The 17,302-nt window shown below is 37.7% G+C and overlaps 1 protein-coding gene across 1 annotated transcript in view; it reads left to right on the top strand.

Annotated features, from left to right (window-relative positions):
• Nucleotides 1-4,875, top strand: part of CRISPLD1 (cysteine rich secretory protein LCCL domain containing 1) — a 36,885-nt gene extending 32,010 nt beyond the window's left edge. The window contains exons 14-15 of the mRNA XM_084765447.1: nucleotides 1,793-1,923; nucleotides 4,045-4,875. Coding sequence (XP_084621573.1) covers nucleotides 1,793-1,923; nucleotides 4,045-4,096 — 183 coding nt within the window. The 3' untranslated portion in view covers nucleotides 4,097-4,875. The remainder of the gene's footprint in view (nucleotides 1-1,792; nucleotides 1,924-4,044) is intronic.
• Nucleotides 4,876-17,302: the final 12,427 nt, after the last annotated feature.

The raw sequence follows: 17,302 nt of genomic DNA, 5'->3' as shown, positions 1-17,302 counted from the left end.
CCACTACTCTACCTTTAAGACTCCTTTTGCAGGTTAGGGTATTGTCAGACCTCTACCCAGAGATGACTTTAAGAGCCCCCTTCAGAAACGTGTAGATAATATATGCTGTTAGCTGAAGTGTGGGTTGCCAGTGTGAAGGGTCCTCATCACACAGTAACTGCAGAGCTGTAGACTAAGCCTGCCAGTCTTCTTTGCTCCCAAAGATGTATTGTCTCTCCAGTTAAATTACCTGTGGAAATGTAAGGCGCAGTCAGCCAGCTTCCCTCCTGTTGCTTTCTCTCCCCCTTCACTTTGCTCTTTCTCCTTATAGAACAAGATGTGTGTGATATAATCTACTATGGACATCTCCTTTGTAGCCTATTACAGACCATATCAATTCTGCATTTGTTCTAAATTCCACTATATTCACAGATGAAATGTATCATTTCAATAATATATTCTTCTAAAGTATGGATCGGAAACAATATGGCCTCTGAACTCTGTGAGAACGTCTACTAACTGCATGCTTGCAAACAAAACAGTACTCTAAAAACACCTACAGGGTTAGTGAATGTCCTATGCAAGCATTTTCACAGCTTTCAGGAGAAAATACTGATTATTTTGATAGCTAAGAGGAATACTGAAATGTATGGAGAATTTCATCTATTATGAGCAGCATCTGTCCTGGATACAGTGGCCAATACAGTCTGGCCTTTAACCTGCCAAATGAGACGCCTCCTCCTCAGAGGAAGGACACACAGTGTTTGACAGACAGCATTTTGTACTGGAGCTAAAATAGAAGGATTAGATGCCCTGGCCTTCAGGCTCTCAGAGCTAATAAATACTGACTGATGGCACAGAGTTCAGAGCACTGTGATAAAGCAAGGTCAAGCCAGACACACACGCTTGTGTGAGCTTTAAAATCCTTATGAAACCGTCCCCATTGTGAACTGAGATAAGGACCCAAAGCTGGCCCTGCAGCTGGGCAAAGGCTGCAGAGAGCTGTAGAGGATGGTGGGAGAGTGAAACACTGCAAGTTCTTGCCGTGCAGCCCTGGCTCGATGCCCAGCTATTGATTTATTTCCATAAAACATTTTGATTGTAGCCAGTGCTGGGATCTGGGGAAGACTTCCATGATCCAAAAGAAAGGATTTGACTTTTTGGAAGACTTAAAACATTGAACATTTGGATCTGAAATATTAAATAAAGCTCCTCTTCGGTAGAATCCCTGTTTAGTTTGGATTTGGCAGCTGAGTGGGTGAGCATGGCACAGTAAAAATAGCTGTGCATACATTATTTTCACGAGGGAGCAAAAAAATCCCCATTTCATTATGCCTGCATTCTGGCAAATAGACCTTAGATATGTGCAAGGTGTGGTTGAGTCGTTTATAAGTAAAATCTGAATATTAGTCTCCATAATGTGACTGTTTCATCACACACGTTCCCATATCCACTAGCGAAGGCTGAGACTTAAGAATGGTGGTAAATAGTGTTTTGAAGAATGAAAAGAAATTAGTTTGCTCAGTACTCCTTTGGTTGTAGAACTCTGTTGCCAGAACCGGACAAATGTTTCCAACGTTGGTGGTGTAGAGGTTTCACTACGCCAGCTGCTCTCAGCCTCTGCACCGAGACTTGCTGAGAATTGGTTTGGAGTTGTTGCTTTCCAAACACTGCTTTATGTGTGAACCATCATGAAACAGCTGCTCACTGCCCGCACGCTCAGATGCTGAGACCTCAGACTATAGAAGCATACACTAGGCAAGTCCAGCAGGAGATTTCTTCTTAATGGTGACTATTGCCTTTACTTCCGCAGCTGTCTAGTATCTGCAGAGCGGCGGTCCACGCTGGGGTGGTTCGGAATCATGGTGGCTATGTGGATGTCATGCCTGTGGACAAAAGAAAGATGTACGTTGCTTCTTTTCAGAATGGGATCTTCTCAGAAAGGTAAGGTCAAAGAAAAAAACATTGCGTTATTTTACATTTTAGTCTGCGGACTGTCTGATTCATTGCCACTTTACAGAGGGTGTTTAGGTGGCTGAACAGTGTGTTAACTTTGATCCCTGGCATGGCTGCTGCTCGTTCTGGGATGAGAGGAATGGTAGTACCAGACGTGGCTGTCTCCCTGCAGGCTTATGGAAAAACAACATGAAAATCGGATTACCCAGAGAACCACTCTTTTGTTAATTGATCTTATAAAAAGGAAACTTCCTTCATCCTCTTTCAGATTTTCTAGATTAGTATTTATGTTTACTTCTTTCTAGGTGTGCAAGGCACTGAGTATTTCTCTAATCCAGTTATCTGACAAAGTATTTGACCAACACAACGAGTCTTGTTTTCCCTAGAAATAAACTCTCCTTTGGATTTGAAGCCAGATGCTTAGTGTAATGTAAATGAACTCTTTCAGGCTATCCTATGCTGGTCAGCTCATTAGTGGGACAGATTTTTATGGCTTGGGACATTTATCTGCTCACTTTATAAACTACTGATAAAAATGAAAAGAAATGAACTTTTAGTGAATTTTTTTAACATCGCCATCATTGACAAAGGCATTGTGAAGTTTCATTTGTTTGTGTAGATGACTACATTTTAAGATATTTCTGAATCCCATTTCAAAATGATAACAGAGAGGCATCATGTTCCTAGTAGTTTCTTTAAGACCACAAAGACTGTCCTATGGAAAGTTCAGATTGCCATCACAAGGTAAAACATACAGTGAGTGCCTGTTTGCACATGGGTAAGATGAGGGAGGAGGCCATGGCTGAGAAGGAGACTTCTGCATCTTGGCTAATGACCTTCCTTAGCAGGAAGAACATATAAAGTAAGTCCCTGAGTTATAACGTTCAATACACCTTATACTTCTGAGATTTAGTTTAAAACTATTCTAAGGACACGTGATAGCCTAGCAAAACTGGGTAAAGCAATCAGTTTTTAATTACTGTGACTATGCAGCACTATCCTCGCTGGGTGAATCTTTAGGAGCAGCTGAGCACTGCTGAGTGCCTGGACCCTGATTTATATATGTGTTAACTGAGCTTTTAGGTGGCTAAGTGATTGGCGTGCCCAAGGTCATGTAACAATCTCTAGGATTAACATCATCGCATCCGTAAGTTCAGAGCTGTAAGCTTGCCTAGAATATCACTGTGCACAAAGAAACACTCCAAACACATACACTTCCTGGGGTTTGTGGTCTGTACCCTGCAAAAAGAAAGGTGGCTTCAAATTGCCCTCCTCCATATATGAACACCTACCACGGAATTATATATATATAATTTCTGCATTGCTTTCACTGTCTGCTCTAAAATAAAAATAGCCCCCAAAATGACATTGGGTGGAGAAAAAGAGAGAGGGGCGATGAAGGGAGGGAGAGAGAATGACACACACACACACACACACACACACGCACACACACACACACACACACACAGAGAGAGAGAGAGAGAGAGAGAGAGAGAGAGAGAGAGAGAGAGAGAGAGAGGTGCTATTAGTTTTGTTTTTTAAGTCTTTCCAAATTTGAACATTAAATTTCACTGTCATGTTTCCAGAAACTGACAAAGCTAAGCCTTGGCCCATATGACAGTGATACAATGTGTATTCTAATGTACACAGTTAGGAAATGGTACTAAGCTAGTGTTCTACATATTGCTTGAGTATCACCTGGCTTCTAAGTTGTAAATAGCTGTCAATGGGGTTAGCAAATTGCCAAGTGAGGTCTCAGTGTCGCTGCAGCAGGTTGAAAGAGCAGTGCCTGTCTCCGCTGTACCGGACCCTATGGGGCAATCCATGAAAACATGCCCCAGATACCATGAAACCAGAGATTGACTACTAGCCTTCCTCGTGGGCTTCTCAAGTTTCCTTAGTGAACTTTCACTGTAGCAGGCAAGCATAGCTAGAGAGGACTCTGTCATCATCACAGGCACTTCCCCAGAACAGTAAATTATGGCAGTCTGAGACAGTTGGGCCGTCTGGATTCCTGGAGCTACTTTCTTCCTTGTCCTCAGAGAACATGACTTATTGGGAGGATTATAAGTACAGATGACCTCAGTGTCCTTTTTTGTGCTCTTGCAGTTTACAGAATCCTGCAGGAGGAAAGGCATTCCGGGTATTCGCTGTTGTGTGACGGAGAACACCCAGAAAGGGATTGGAAACACTACTCCAAATGCCACATTTCTGGAGTTTGTATACAGCTGTAACATTACTGTACAGAAGAAGCAAGTACTGCCAGCCCACCCCCAGAGTTGCAGACACATGCCACTCGTGATAGACCAAGTCTATAAGTAAAACACGGGACATTAGCTTTGGGGAAAGTAAAGAACATTTAATGGTTTTAGAAATCCTGTGTTAAATATTGCTATATTTTCTTAGCAGTTATTTCTACAGTTAATTTCATAGTCGTGGTGTTCTACATTTCATATTTTATATTATATGGTGCTTTGTATATGCCACTAATAAAGTGAATCTAAAGTGAATGTGAATGGGGCTTAGAGAACTGTCTGGTGCATTGAGAAGCAATCAACCCCAAAACTGAAAGAAACTTTCAAGTCACTTTTTCACGAGTCCAGTGCTATGTTCCTACCGACTCTAATTCTCTAACTGCCTTACCCTTTGGACTGGGCAGTTTCTCTCTTCTGTTAAGATGTGTTGTGCAGACTATTATTAAGTCCTGATGTTGCACTTGGTTTTTGTATAAAATAATCCTTTAATTTCCAGGTAGCAGCCTCACAGTCTGTGGGGAAAGTTCAGGGGCGCTGTGAAAACACTCCTGAAAAGATGGCAGCCAGAGCCCGCTAGCATCCTTAGAACTGAGTTCACGTTTTTTTCTTTTGTGTCCTGGCAAGTACTCCTGCAGGCCAGGAAGTATAATAAAAGAAACCTAATAAATTACAATTATTTTATGTTTTTTTTCTTTACCACTGGCTTTCATAATAGCAAATGGCTTTGTGTATAAACCTTCCTTGAGTGTGATCCTATAGTAGTATTATATTTGTTTCTGTGAAAAAATGTGCTTTGATGCCTAAATTCTGTAAAATGTTACCATTACTGTTTTTCCCCTCCTGGTGAACTTAATGGTTTCCCATAAGCATATTAAAATTAAGCAGTTTCAAAGGTTGTTTTAACTTCTACATGCATGCTTTGGTTTAGCATCCTTCTGTAATAAATGAGCAGAGTTGATCTTATTTTTCTAAATTTGACCTACTGACATCATTATAAATAAGAGCTAACTAGCAGAAACTCACAAAGTGCACCTAATCATGCAGGTATTTGTTTTGTAGAAAATAGTCATTCATTTAGAAACATTATAAAAAGAAATTAGAGTAGGAGGAGCCCTATGAATTTTATAGCAGAGAAGTAAAGCATATTAGACAATAAGGTAATGATTTTTTTTTTTTTTTTTTTTTTTTTTTGGTTTTTCGAGACAGGGTTTCTCTGTGTAGCGCTGGCCATCCTGGACTCACTTTGTAGACCAGGCTGGCCTCGAACTCACAGCGATCCACCTGCCTCTGCCTCCCGAGTGCTGGGATTAAAGGCGTGCGCCACCATGCCCGGCTAAGGTAATGATTATTAATATGAAAGAACTGAAGAGATAAAATGTACTTCAAATATGTTTAAAGAAGTAGGTGTTTAGAAGCAGATAAAATGAAGATAATTTGCATGCCGTGATCAAGGAAATCAACTAGATAATACAAAAGAAAATGAAAAATAGACACAGAAATAACTTTAGAAAAATAGTCGAGTTATGAAGCATAGTTTTGTGGATTTTTTTTCCAAAAAATTGTCAATTTTTCATACTTGGGTGTTTTCATTGTACATAGAACTAGATTACATAAGGACATTTTTACGAGTGTTTAATTATAACTTCTCTCTCTCTCTCTCTCTCTCTCTCTCTCTCTCTCTCTGTATGTGTGTGTGTGTGTGTGTGTGTGTGTGTGTGTGTGTGTGCGCGCACACGCGCGTGCGTACTCTCATTTGTGTTCCAGTCACTGTTTTCCCTGGAGAATGCCCATCACTTTTGACAGGAGTAAGGTTCCTTAGATTCGGCCCCTAGTTTACAGCTCCACTAAGGATGGATGTTCCACACTATTACAGTGTCTCCACCTACTCCCATCCCAGTCCCCTGCTCCGTTCCTTCTCAGTGCATCTCCCAAGCCCTAATAGACTTGTCCCTTCTGTGAATTTCCATTGCCCAGGAAAGCCAACCTCACTTTAAAATCACTTACTTCTCTGTAGTCTATTTTCTATGTAAGGTGTGTCTTTGGGTTAAGCCTACTTAACTTCTTGTCCTTTAATCACTTCACCTGTAAAATGAGGCAGACAATATCATATAGTGATGGTGCTGAGATTTAATCGAGGCATTATGTATGATGTGACAAGAGAGAGCATTAAACACAATATGCAATAAACATATGTCAGTTTTTATTATACTCATTTTTATTTTCCTTGGATAAATGTTCACCCGCCTGTTATACTGCTTCTTCAGCTGGTGAACTTACTAATTTGAAGACATATTAAAAGTATTCACCTTCAAAAGATTTTTTTCACTGTCATTTATTCACTATTGGTATTTCACTGATACTTCAATGGAAGTCTCACTAGAAATGAAGTCTTTCAAGTCTTCTCATATGCATTAAATGCTTTCTACTCTAACACCTTCTAATTTGTCTATATTGTTATAAATTTGCCTCCTTTTGTGTATAATTCTTTAAACATAATTTGTTTTTTGGCTATTCAAGACACAGAGCATAAGGGACAGATATAGGGTCAATCCTATGCAATCACTGATACTGTTCTTCTAAGGCTCAGGAAACACTGTGGAAGATGAAGCAGGAAACATTGAGGAGCTGGAAGATGGGGTACAGAACTAGGAAAAGACAATATTCAGACTCATCCAACCACCGGAATCACCATCGGTCTTCCAAAGCATGTATATGGCTTATAGGTTATTGTGGAAAGCCAGTTCGAGAACCTGACGCCGCAGCTATGGAGGCAAGCTCCTTCCTAGTCCACACATAGTGGGCTGGGTTCTCCCACGTCCGTTGTTAATTCAGGAAGTGTCCCAAGTACAAGCCGATTTGATGGAGGTAATTACTCAACTGAGAATCTCTTCTCCCAGGTGATTCTACTTTGTATCAAATTGATAAAAACCGAACCAAAACAGCTCTGAACATTTGGACATTGACGGATTCTAGGAGAAAGGAGCTTAGTGTCTCTACCGCTGAGCCTGTATATAGTTGCAAACCATTTGTCACAGAGACAGCCCCGTTACTCTGTGTGTCACAAAACAAAATAAATAGACATGAACTTGAGAGATTTGGGGAGGAATGGGGAGATGTAAGGGAGAGGTTTAAGAATGGTTGATATATCCAGCACATGTATGAGAAATTGCAATAAATATTTTTCAAAGAATCAGTTCTTTGAGGATGGTAGATTTCCTATCCTTTTTTCTGACAACGAGTGTAATTATATGGTTGATTTTATTTTCAGATTAAAATTACTTTCTACAAGTGACTGGTCAATATTGTTGAATGAATATTACTAGTTCTTTTTTTTTTATTCCTGAAGACAAATAATGTTTGCTCACACCATCATAATAGAAGCCAACATAGAGATAAAGTATTATAGTCTTGGGGCTCTGTATTCAGATATAAAAGTAGAGGTCAATATTAACAGACAAGTACTAGTATTACTATTGGAGCTTGAAAACCTATCTAGACCTCATGTTACTTATTTTATAGTTTTAAATCTATTAAAATAATCCATATATTTTAAACAGAAGCAAATCACTCTCCTAATCTGATTAGGTAATTTGCATAAACCAATTGCTTTTTTTCTCTTACTATTTTAGTCTATGAAATTATCATATATGTTCATAATGTGTTTTGGTGGTAGCCAAACCCAGTCTCTCCTCCAGCTGCCCTGAGGATACTTCTTGAACACATCTATTCCCCAATCTCATAGCTTCTTATTTTATTTAACCCACAAAATATAGTTAATACTTCCCATATATGTCTAGATGTGGGGTCATGCACTGGGGCATAGACAGTCTACCAATCCCCCCACACCCACCACAAAGAAAAGTGGTTTTCCCTCTATTGTCAGTCATCACAAGCTAAAAATGGCTTCTCAGAAAGGACTGAGAAATCCAGAGCCTCTCGCCCGTGCAGGCTGGGATTTTAGACTTGATCATATGAAGGTCTGTGCAGGTAACCACAGCTGCTGTGAGTTCATGTGTGCCACAAGAAGTCACATCCAGAGGTCAGAACTCCTCCCTGCTTCCAGGTTCTTGCCTTCTTCTCTTTCCCTCTTCTCCAATGTTCCCCAAGTCTTGGGAAGATGGCATGGGATTTCGTCTACTGCTTAGAATTCACAGGCACGTACCCTCAGTAGTTGGAACAGTTACTGTTACCTTCCACAATAGGAAGCTTCTCTGGCCAAGGTTGACAGCAGCACAAATCCATAAATGTAAATGCAAATATTTAGAGGAAAACAGATTGACAACAAAGACATATAGGAAATCGATATCAATAGGCTTGCCCATAGGGCTGATAATTTTCCTAGCCACGATGAACATGTTCACAGGACTAGGCTGAGTCCCCCAAAATCAATCAGGTTAGTCCCATAGGAATTCTAACCACTGTTGCATTACTGGCCATATTTTGCTTGGGGAATCAGTATTGTATCATGAAAAGTCTAGTGCTGAGAAAGACCACTGATGCTTTTATCCCCAGTGAGAAGCCTGCATAGCACTTCCAGCACTGAGAGAGCTAGCTGGTCGTGAGAGAATTCCCTGGTCAGTTCCAGATTGGTTTTTCTGTGTCCTGAAACCTAGATGTGTGGTGTCTTCCGTAGAGGGTCTTCTAGTTTATAGTGGGAAACGAAGAACAGTAACAGCAACCTGAATTGTTTTGGACGCCTCTGAGGCACAACACGTCAACGCATGCCTGCTGCAGAGATTTTCATTTAACGGTCTGTGTCTTCTGGGAGCAGAGCTCTTCAGCCATGCAGAATACCCCTACTTAAACTCCTTTAATAAATATTTATATGTAAATTATGTATTAATTTTTATATGTAAATTAGCTTATACAGTGAAGGTTCATAAGGCTTTCTCATGCATCCTTAGTTTTGTTTATCCCATTCTCTATTTTTTCCCCTTACCCTTGATTTGCACCCTGTATTCAATAATGTAATTTTAAAAATCTTTACTGTTTCTTTGTTAAATACTTTAAAGTTTGTTAAAATAGTTTAGAAAGCCATAACTCTTCTTACTAATATGAGGATTTAATCATCAAAGGAATGCTCTATCCTTTGTGAATTTCCAGACTTCATATTTGGAGTTTAAGATAAATTTTTCTTACAAAAATAAATACCATTATTGTTTGTTTGATATAAAGAAGTGACATGAGGTAAGTGCGAGTCTTACTCTGACACCGCAATATTCAGAAGATAAGTAAATAGAACAGTGAAATAGTCTGATCATCAATTTTCATTAATTCATTAGCATTAGATAGGGTTAGACTGAAGAGGATTTTTTATTAATTTATTCAGATTACATCTAAATTTTTATCCCCTTTCTTGTCTCCCCTCCCCCCCCCCGTTCATCCCTCCTTCCCTCTTATACCCTATTCCCGTCCCCTAGGTCTATGACAGAAGGGGACTTCCCCCTCCAACATATGGTCACACCCTATCAAGTCTCATATTGGTACCCTTCCTATTTTTTCTCAGAGTGCTACAGGCCTCCCAACCAAGGGGAAGTAGTCAAATATGGGGCACCAGCGTTCATGTCAGAGTTGGTCCCCGCTCTCCACACAACTGTGGATAGTGTCCTGTCCATTGGCTAGATCTGAGTAAGGGTTCAATATTTACTGCATGTATTGTCCTTGGTTGGTGCAGTATATTGAGGACTGAATTGGATTTTAACAAGGCAGGTTGGGGCTGTTTATCTTTAAGCAATTATTGCTGAGCAATTAGTTCTCTTTCTTCTCATCACCATCACAGTACCCAAGACAGTGATTAATTTTATCTAATTGAAACCATACTAGTTATTAACTATTCTTGTAAATACAAGCAAAAGATAAAAAGCAGAGGACACACATGAATGTAAAACTTAACCTCAATTCAAAAAAAGCGTCCAGAGAAAATGTAGAAATTAAGGGCTCATATTCTAAATGCATGCATTGATTTAAATATCATTCAAAGGGAGAACGCACAGACTGAGTCCTTAAGTTAAAACAAATAAGAATTTTTAAAGCACTCATATGAGAACAGCACGGGTAGGAACATTATAGTGAAAACCAGTAAATGAACAATAGAGCCTTCTAGAGCACAATAGTTTTGATCAGTAGGAAACACTGAGTATTAACCAATCTTCTATAGGCTATTTTGATCACTGTAGAAATTCTTTTTTTAATATTTTATTTATTTATTTTACGTATGAGTGTTCTATCTTCATGTGCTCTTGCATGCCAGATGAGGGCATCAGATTCTAGTACAGATGGTTGTGAGCTACCATATTTTTGCTGGGAATTGAACTCAGGACCTTTGGAAGAGCAGGCAGTGCTCTTATCCACTGAGCCATCTCTCCATCCCCTAGGAATTCTTATAAACACAAACGATCTCTGAAAATAGGTTCTTGTTAGAAAGATAAATATTAGGCATTTATTCAAATGAATTATATTAGCCATGATGAGTATAGCACTATGCAACTACAAAGGTATCATGACAGTGGATAAGGGAAACTAGAAGATAATTTTCTGAGCATTTATAGTAAATGATTAGTACTTACAGATACTGAGACATGATAAAAGAGAAAAACAATTCCTTTATTAAAACACCAGAGATGGTGCGAGTTAGTGCAGAGACATTCTAGAGGAATTAAAAAAGAAACGGTTAAAATAACATCTTAAGAGCAGACAAGAAGAGATACTGTATCTTATAAGTCTGGAGTAGTAAGCATTGGAGCAGAGAAGGCTGGGCATTGTCTCAACAGTCTTCCTTCCCCAGCCAGCCTCATCTTCAGTGCTAAGAACCAAACCCATCTGTGTTTACTAGGCTAGTGCTCCACCACTGAGTTAAATCCCTAACCCCTCAAATGTCCTTTTATTTCAAAGAATGTATCCTTTTATAGCCCATATATGCCTAGTGCTCACTATAAAACACCAGCTGCCTTGAACTTATGGGCAATTCTTTTTCCTCAGTCTCAGAGTGCTGGGATTTCAGGTATGAACCTCCATATCTAGCTCTGTAAGGGTTCAATATACATTGATGAATTTAAAAAGACACCTTCATTGAGTAACACTATGGGGTAACACACAATATGTTCACTATGCATTCTGGTCTTCAGAGTTTGAGTGAAGAGACAAAAGAAATATACTTTATAACATCAATCTAAGGAGTTTATATTACTTCATGGTGGGGTAGTTTGACATGCTTGGGCCCCAAGGAGTCTGACAGTTAATATAGCTATCATTTTTATAAGCAATGGTTTATAGAGAGATGTATGAGGGAAAAAGACTGACAGGAACTTGGGGGGTGGAGAAAAGCCATTGTAATCTTACACATCCTTTGATTCTAATAAGAAACCATGATACAAGATTATATTCCTGTTCTAGGTTACGAGTACATCAACTCTAAATGTTTACTAACATTGTTTAGGTAGCTGAGTTTGTATATAATTAGTATCTCCATTTCTATATGAGCGAAGGGATAACAATTGTGTGCATTCTGAATAAATTATAATAAATTTAAAGTTAAAGTTAAAAATGTCTGACTTTCCTCCAAATTTCCCCAAAATTGTGTCAATAAATGTCTCATTTCCTCCAAAAAATTCTTTATCCCTGCTAGCTGTTGATCTGTTAGATGAATGATGTTGTTCTTTATCATCTATATTTTCACTTCACTGAGAAATAGAAAACATTTTATAATATCCCTCAAAAATGCCACACACATGATAGATGCAGGAATATTAGAAAAGAGGAATAGAGATTTCCTTAGTTTTCCTTAAAATTAGTTCAATTATAAGTTAACATGAAAATGGCTTGGATAGCACCAGAAAAAAAAGAGAAGGCTGATCGTCTTAATTACTTTCCCATTGCTGTGAAAAAATTAAAACATGAGCCATGCAATTTATAAAAGAAAATGTTTAATTGGGTTTATGGTTCCAGAGATTGGAGTCCTGATGACACTCGAAGGGCATGGCAGCAGACAGAGCTGAGAGTGAATATCTCTCATCACAAGAGCACCATGAGTCTTTTCAAATTCCACTCTTAATGTAACACCTCCACCAACACTTTCTAGTGCTTCCCAAAGAGTTACCTCAACTGGGGCATCAGGTGATCAAACATATGTGCCTATGGGTGCTATTCTTATGCAAACCACAATAAATTTTGAGTAAGTTTCCAGAGATTAGAATGAATTCTATCTTCTCCTTCAACTTATAAAAGGATGGAATATAAAGTGAAATAGAAAGTCTATGCCCATAAAATCATGGTTGTTGTAAAATCATGGTAGGTAAGCGATTGGAAAATACACTTTCTACTTCCAGAAGGTGTCTCTTCAGACATCATTCTTTTCTCTTCATTCCCCCGCTCTCAGAGGACCCTCAAATAAGTTCAAGAAATTAAGATGGAAGTTCTCATCAGACAGAAATACAAAGAAATTTCACACCACCTGATAACAAGATAAAGACATTTCAAAATCATCTCCATAACTGTTAACTAACGGCTTCAAAGGGTGTTTAGAAGTAGTATATTTACCAAGGAGGAACAGAAAGTGAAATAACCTGAAGAAAAAAGTGTCAGAATTTGGAGATTATATAAACTCATTGACTTCATTCCTGGTTGTGAAAATAAAGATCAGCTCCAGAGGTCAAGAGTTAACTAAAAGTAAGAATTTTACAAGTATTGTGAGAGGGGAAGATGTAACCAAAAATGCCTTGTTCAAAACTATATAGCACAATGTATATCCATTCGAATGCCCAACAATATTAAATTGTATTGGCAAGTAAAATGCTGGGAAAGCCATGACTGAAAACTAAGTTTTTGTAAATATATTTTATGTTACCATATCAGTTTTGCTTCCTTTTTGCTAGATACCATATATGCTTTGTTAAACTTTTATTATATGCAATATTGTTATGATAATAAATTTCTCACAATACCGATGAGAGGATTTAATAGAAGACCAGGACTGAAATTACCAGGTATTCCCAAAGTATTATGTAAGTTATCATAACATATGCATAAATACATATGTAGAATAAATTGATAAACTTAAAATAGTAATTTTCTCATCAGTTGCATGGATTTTTGTCTCAGATTTTTATGAACCATTCTCAATTATATTGAATAAAATGTATTATACTGTGATTTAGATGTAGAATATGGGTACTCACTGCTGTTTGTTTGGATGAGTTAAGGGTTTTTTATAGCTGTTGTAATTGCGGTACCACAGACAGTGAGTGTCTCAAGAGAATTGTATGCTCTCTCAGCTGAGGTCTGAATGTTGGAGACTAAGGTGTTGGCAGGACAATAATGGTCCCTTTGATGGTAGAGGGGACACTGATCTATCCCATGTCCTTCTCCTGTCCTCTCTTGGTCAGCTAGCAATTTGTTCATTCATTGGCTTTGGCATGGACTCACTCTCCACAGAACATTCTGTCTCTGTGTGGTTCTGTTACAGATTTCCCCTTTCAATAAGGACACTAGCCTGGTTGGACTAGAGATCCACCCTACTCAAATATGGCCTCTCTTAAGTAATTACATCTGTCGTGGCCTTTTGTCCAAGTAAGGTTACATTCTGAAGTACTGGAGGCTCGAACGTAAGCAGGGGATATTGGGTGACAGAATGTAAACTGTAAATATTGACAAACTTATATACTAACATATGCAAGCATGACAGTCAAGTGGGAAAATATTTCCATAACATTTCCCAAATTTTTATGCAATTTCCTGACAATTGCTAATTCCCTCAGAATGTGGGAATTAACTTTTGAAAGCTAATATTGATCAGAACTTTCTAGAGTTTTCTCTAAGTGTAACTATGTGATACCTACTGGAACTCCATTAAGGTTTACTTCTATTGTTGCATTTGTCCTAACTTTTCTCTTATCATTGAGTAGTATTTTTGCCTTACCGATACACACCAGCTTGCTTATTGTTTCATCTGCTGACAGATATTAAAATTGTTCTGAGTCTTATCTACTGTGAAGAAGGTACTAGGACACTTCGTGAACAACACTTCACCTACACATTTGCTATCATTTATTTTAGTTAAATAAGTAGGCTCTAACGTCATCTAGTAGACACATGACTGGGTTATATTTTGTTGAACTATTTTTTAAAGTGTTGTGACTCTTCACATCCCTGCAGTGACATGAGAGAGCCTTTGTGTGAAGTTAGACAACTTTAGTAACTTTACTCTAATTTAGCTATTCAGAATATGTGTAATGAATGTTACCTTCTGTGGTTTGCTTTTGCATTTATTTAATAGCTAAGACTGTTAAACCTTTTACCCATTTTTAAGTTGTATTGTTGAGTTGTGGTAGTAAAATTATGTTACATATCCTTGATTCAAGTCTTTGCATTAAATACATAATTCAAATATTTTTATCTACTGAATGGCAGAAATTCTAAATATTGATAAAAAGCCAACTTTATAAACTTCTTCGTTTTATACGTTATGCTTTTTGTCATCTGCAAGATAAATATATCGTGTTATGAGGATTTTCTCTTAAGGTTTCCTCTATGTGTTTTATAATTATGTAATTGTACTGATTTAATTTTGGTGCACTGTGTAAAGTAGGGGTATACATTTACGCTGTTCTTTTCACTTGTGGGCATTCAATTTTTCATATATTATTTGATAAAAGGGGTCATTCTTTCTCAACTTTTCATTATGCCTCCAATACAAAACCTGTTTCTGGAAAGACTCTTCTAACAATATCTTGTGGTTATTTGAGATGAGCCACATATACCATCTTAAATTTTCCAACAGCTTTGTTAATAAAAGAGAAAATATCAATTTCATTTTAATAATAGTTTCTTTAATCTATATATCCAAAATATGATCACTACTGACTTAAAATGTTTGGTAATTTTGCTCTAAAAATTTAATTTGTTTTGAAAGAACCATTTGTATTCTTTCATTAAGAGACATAATTTTCATGAAATGTTGTAGATACATTGTGTTGAGTATACTATTCCCTAGTGACTGGCATAGCTATCTACCAAACTATCAAGACTAGAGAGCGCACCACCAAGACAGAGATGTCTTTGATGCTGGTGTGATGCTCTCATTTCTCACTACTCTAATCCCCGCAACCATGGTTGGTCCTCAGTCAGGATTGCCTTAGCTCCTGCAGAATGCATACATATGAAGCTAGTGTAACTTTTGGAGTCTGGCTTATTTCACACAGCTTAGCATCTTTCATACCCATGTTGTTGCATGCTTACATAGTTCACCGCCATCTTCTGAGAAGCATCCTAATCCATTATGAATTAAAGTTACAAATAAAGCTTTTTAGGGAATGTCTGCAATGTTATGGATGTGTGTGTGTCTGTGTGTGTGTGTGCGCGCACGCGTGATTTTGCAAACCTCTGAGAATTTTTCAAAACATCTCTACCACCTTAGTAAATCCTCCAGGAGTATATGGGAGCTGCCTGATATGTAACCTCCCTAGCATGTGGTACTGACAAGTTAATAAGTGTACAGTAGGATTGCACTATGATAAAATTATTTTAATGAATTTATTTATTTTTGTTTAAATAGTACTTTTGTAATGGGATACAAATTAACTATTATTTTTTAATTCAGTCTGTCAATTACATTTCTTGAATTATATGTTTGTCAAGTTAAGTTATTTACAAAATAAGAACTATTCAGTTGCCAAGCTTTAAATCTGTAAGCTTGCAATATTTTTCCAAGCCAGTCTCATCTATCTTGTTCTAGATTTTATCTTTTTCTGAGTAAATTGAATATTTTTACCATTCTTTATTTTCTCCACTATTGGTTCCTTCTTATGTCTATATTTTCAAATTTCTAGTAGCTTCTCTAGAGATTGTCATATTCTTCCCTAAATTGTCACTCTTGTACTGTAAAAGTGGTTACTCTGTTTTTATGTCATCTATACAAAAAAAACCCTACTTTTATTGATACATTTACAGTTTGAGACTATCTACAAATTCAGTTTTACTTTTCTATTATTTTGGCAGCTCTTGAGCTGCATCATTATCACTATCTAGGGACAGTTCAGCCTCACGAGAGCATCTAGTTAAACTCAAGTCTCCACTAACCCCTCCATCTAATGCATAAGGCATTTCCACTCTGCTTACTTAGAGACATACTTTCTCCTGGTCTGGGGAAGAGTGTGGGAAATGGTTCCATGTTTTCTACTCTGATTATTGGTTGTTGGTCTTCTTGAATTCTGCATTGTACAGTAATAGGCTTATCACAGGCAAAGGCTCAAGGTGCTTCAAATAGACTTTCTAGGTTGATTTATTTGTATCTCCTCTTCTTTCCAGAATTCTGTCGTGTCTTTTCCAGAAGCCAATCTCCCTGAACTCTGTTCTTCTGTACAAGGTGCTCTGTCCATAAATACTTACCTGGGCTACAGAGCGATGTCCCTCAGAACATAGAGACTAGAGATGGGGATTTATTTGTTTATTTTCCTTCTCTTGGACACTATTAGTGTTTCCCAATGGCCAGTTACTGAGCACAGTTATTAAATGCATTTCCCATGGTTTAGCACACTTAAGGTGGGAACTGAGGTCTGTTTCCATTGTTCTTTCCTGGTGAGAAGCAGGAACCCTCAGTTTTCAGGCCATGCAATCCATGAGCAAGTTTCCATTTTAAAATGCCAAATAGCTTGAAAGACGTAGATAATAGCAGCAGCTTAACTCTAAAAATAGCATGAGTTGAAAAACATTCAGTATTATTTCAGCTATGTAGATTTCTAACTTCATCTAAATGTTGACGGTTTCTTGCAAAAATCACGCGCTTTGATTTAAAGAAAAAATTCTTGGAGAAACATGAAGTACCAAATGTGAGAGATAACTGGATCTCTAAACAATCAGAAATGTCACCTTACAAATAATGTGAAGGCATAAACTGAGAATGATGAGTGTTTCAAAACATTGCCATTCGAAAATGGAAAAAAGAAAGGGCTAAAAAAAATAAAGCTAACATTGTCTAGACAGGCTTGTTTTAACATCTTAGATGAGACTGATTTCTTTAACATGGTTTCAAAGCTCACAGCTGTCTATTCTTTTATAATACAGCTCTTGCATCTCTGATAACATAGATCGATATTAATATACTATAGAAATGCCTCTAA

This window comes from Acomys minous (genome assembly GCF_964271855.1).
Source record: "Acomys minous genome assembly, chromosome: 1".
NCBI classification, from domain to species: domain Eukaryota; kingdom Metazoa; phylum Chordata; class Mammalia; order Rodentia; family Muridae; genus Acomys; species Acomys minous.
The sequence above is the reverse complement of the archived record's forward strand: the minus strand, read 5'-3'. Positions and strand labels throughout refer to the sequence as shown.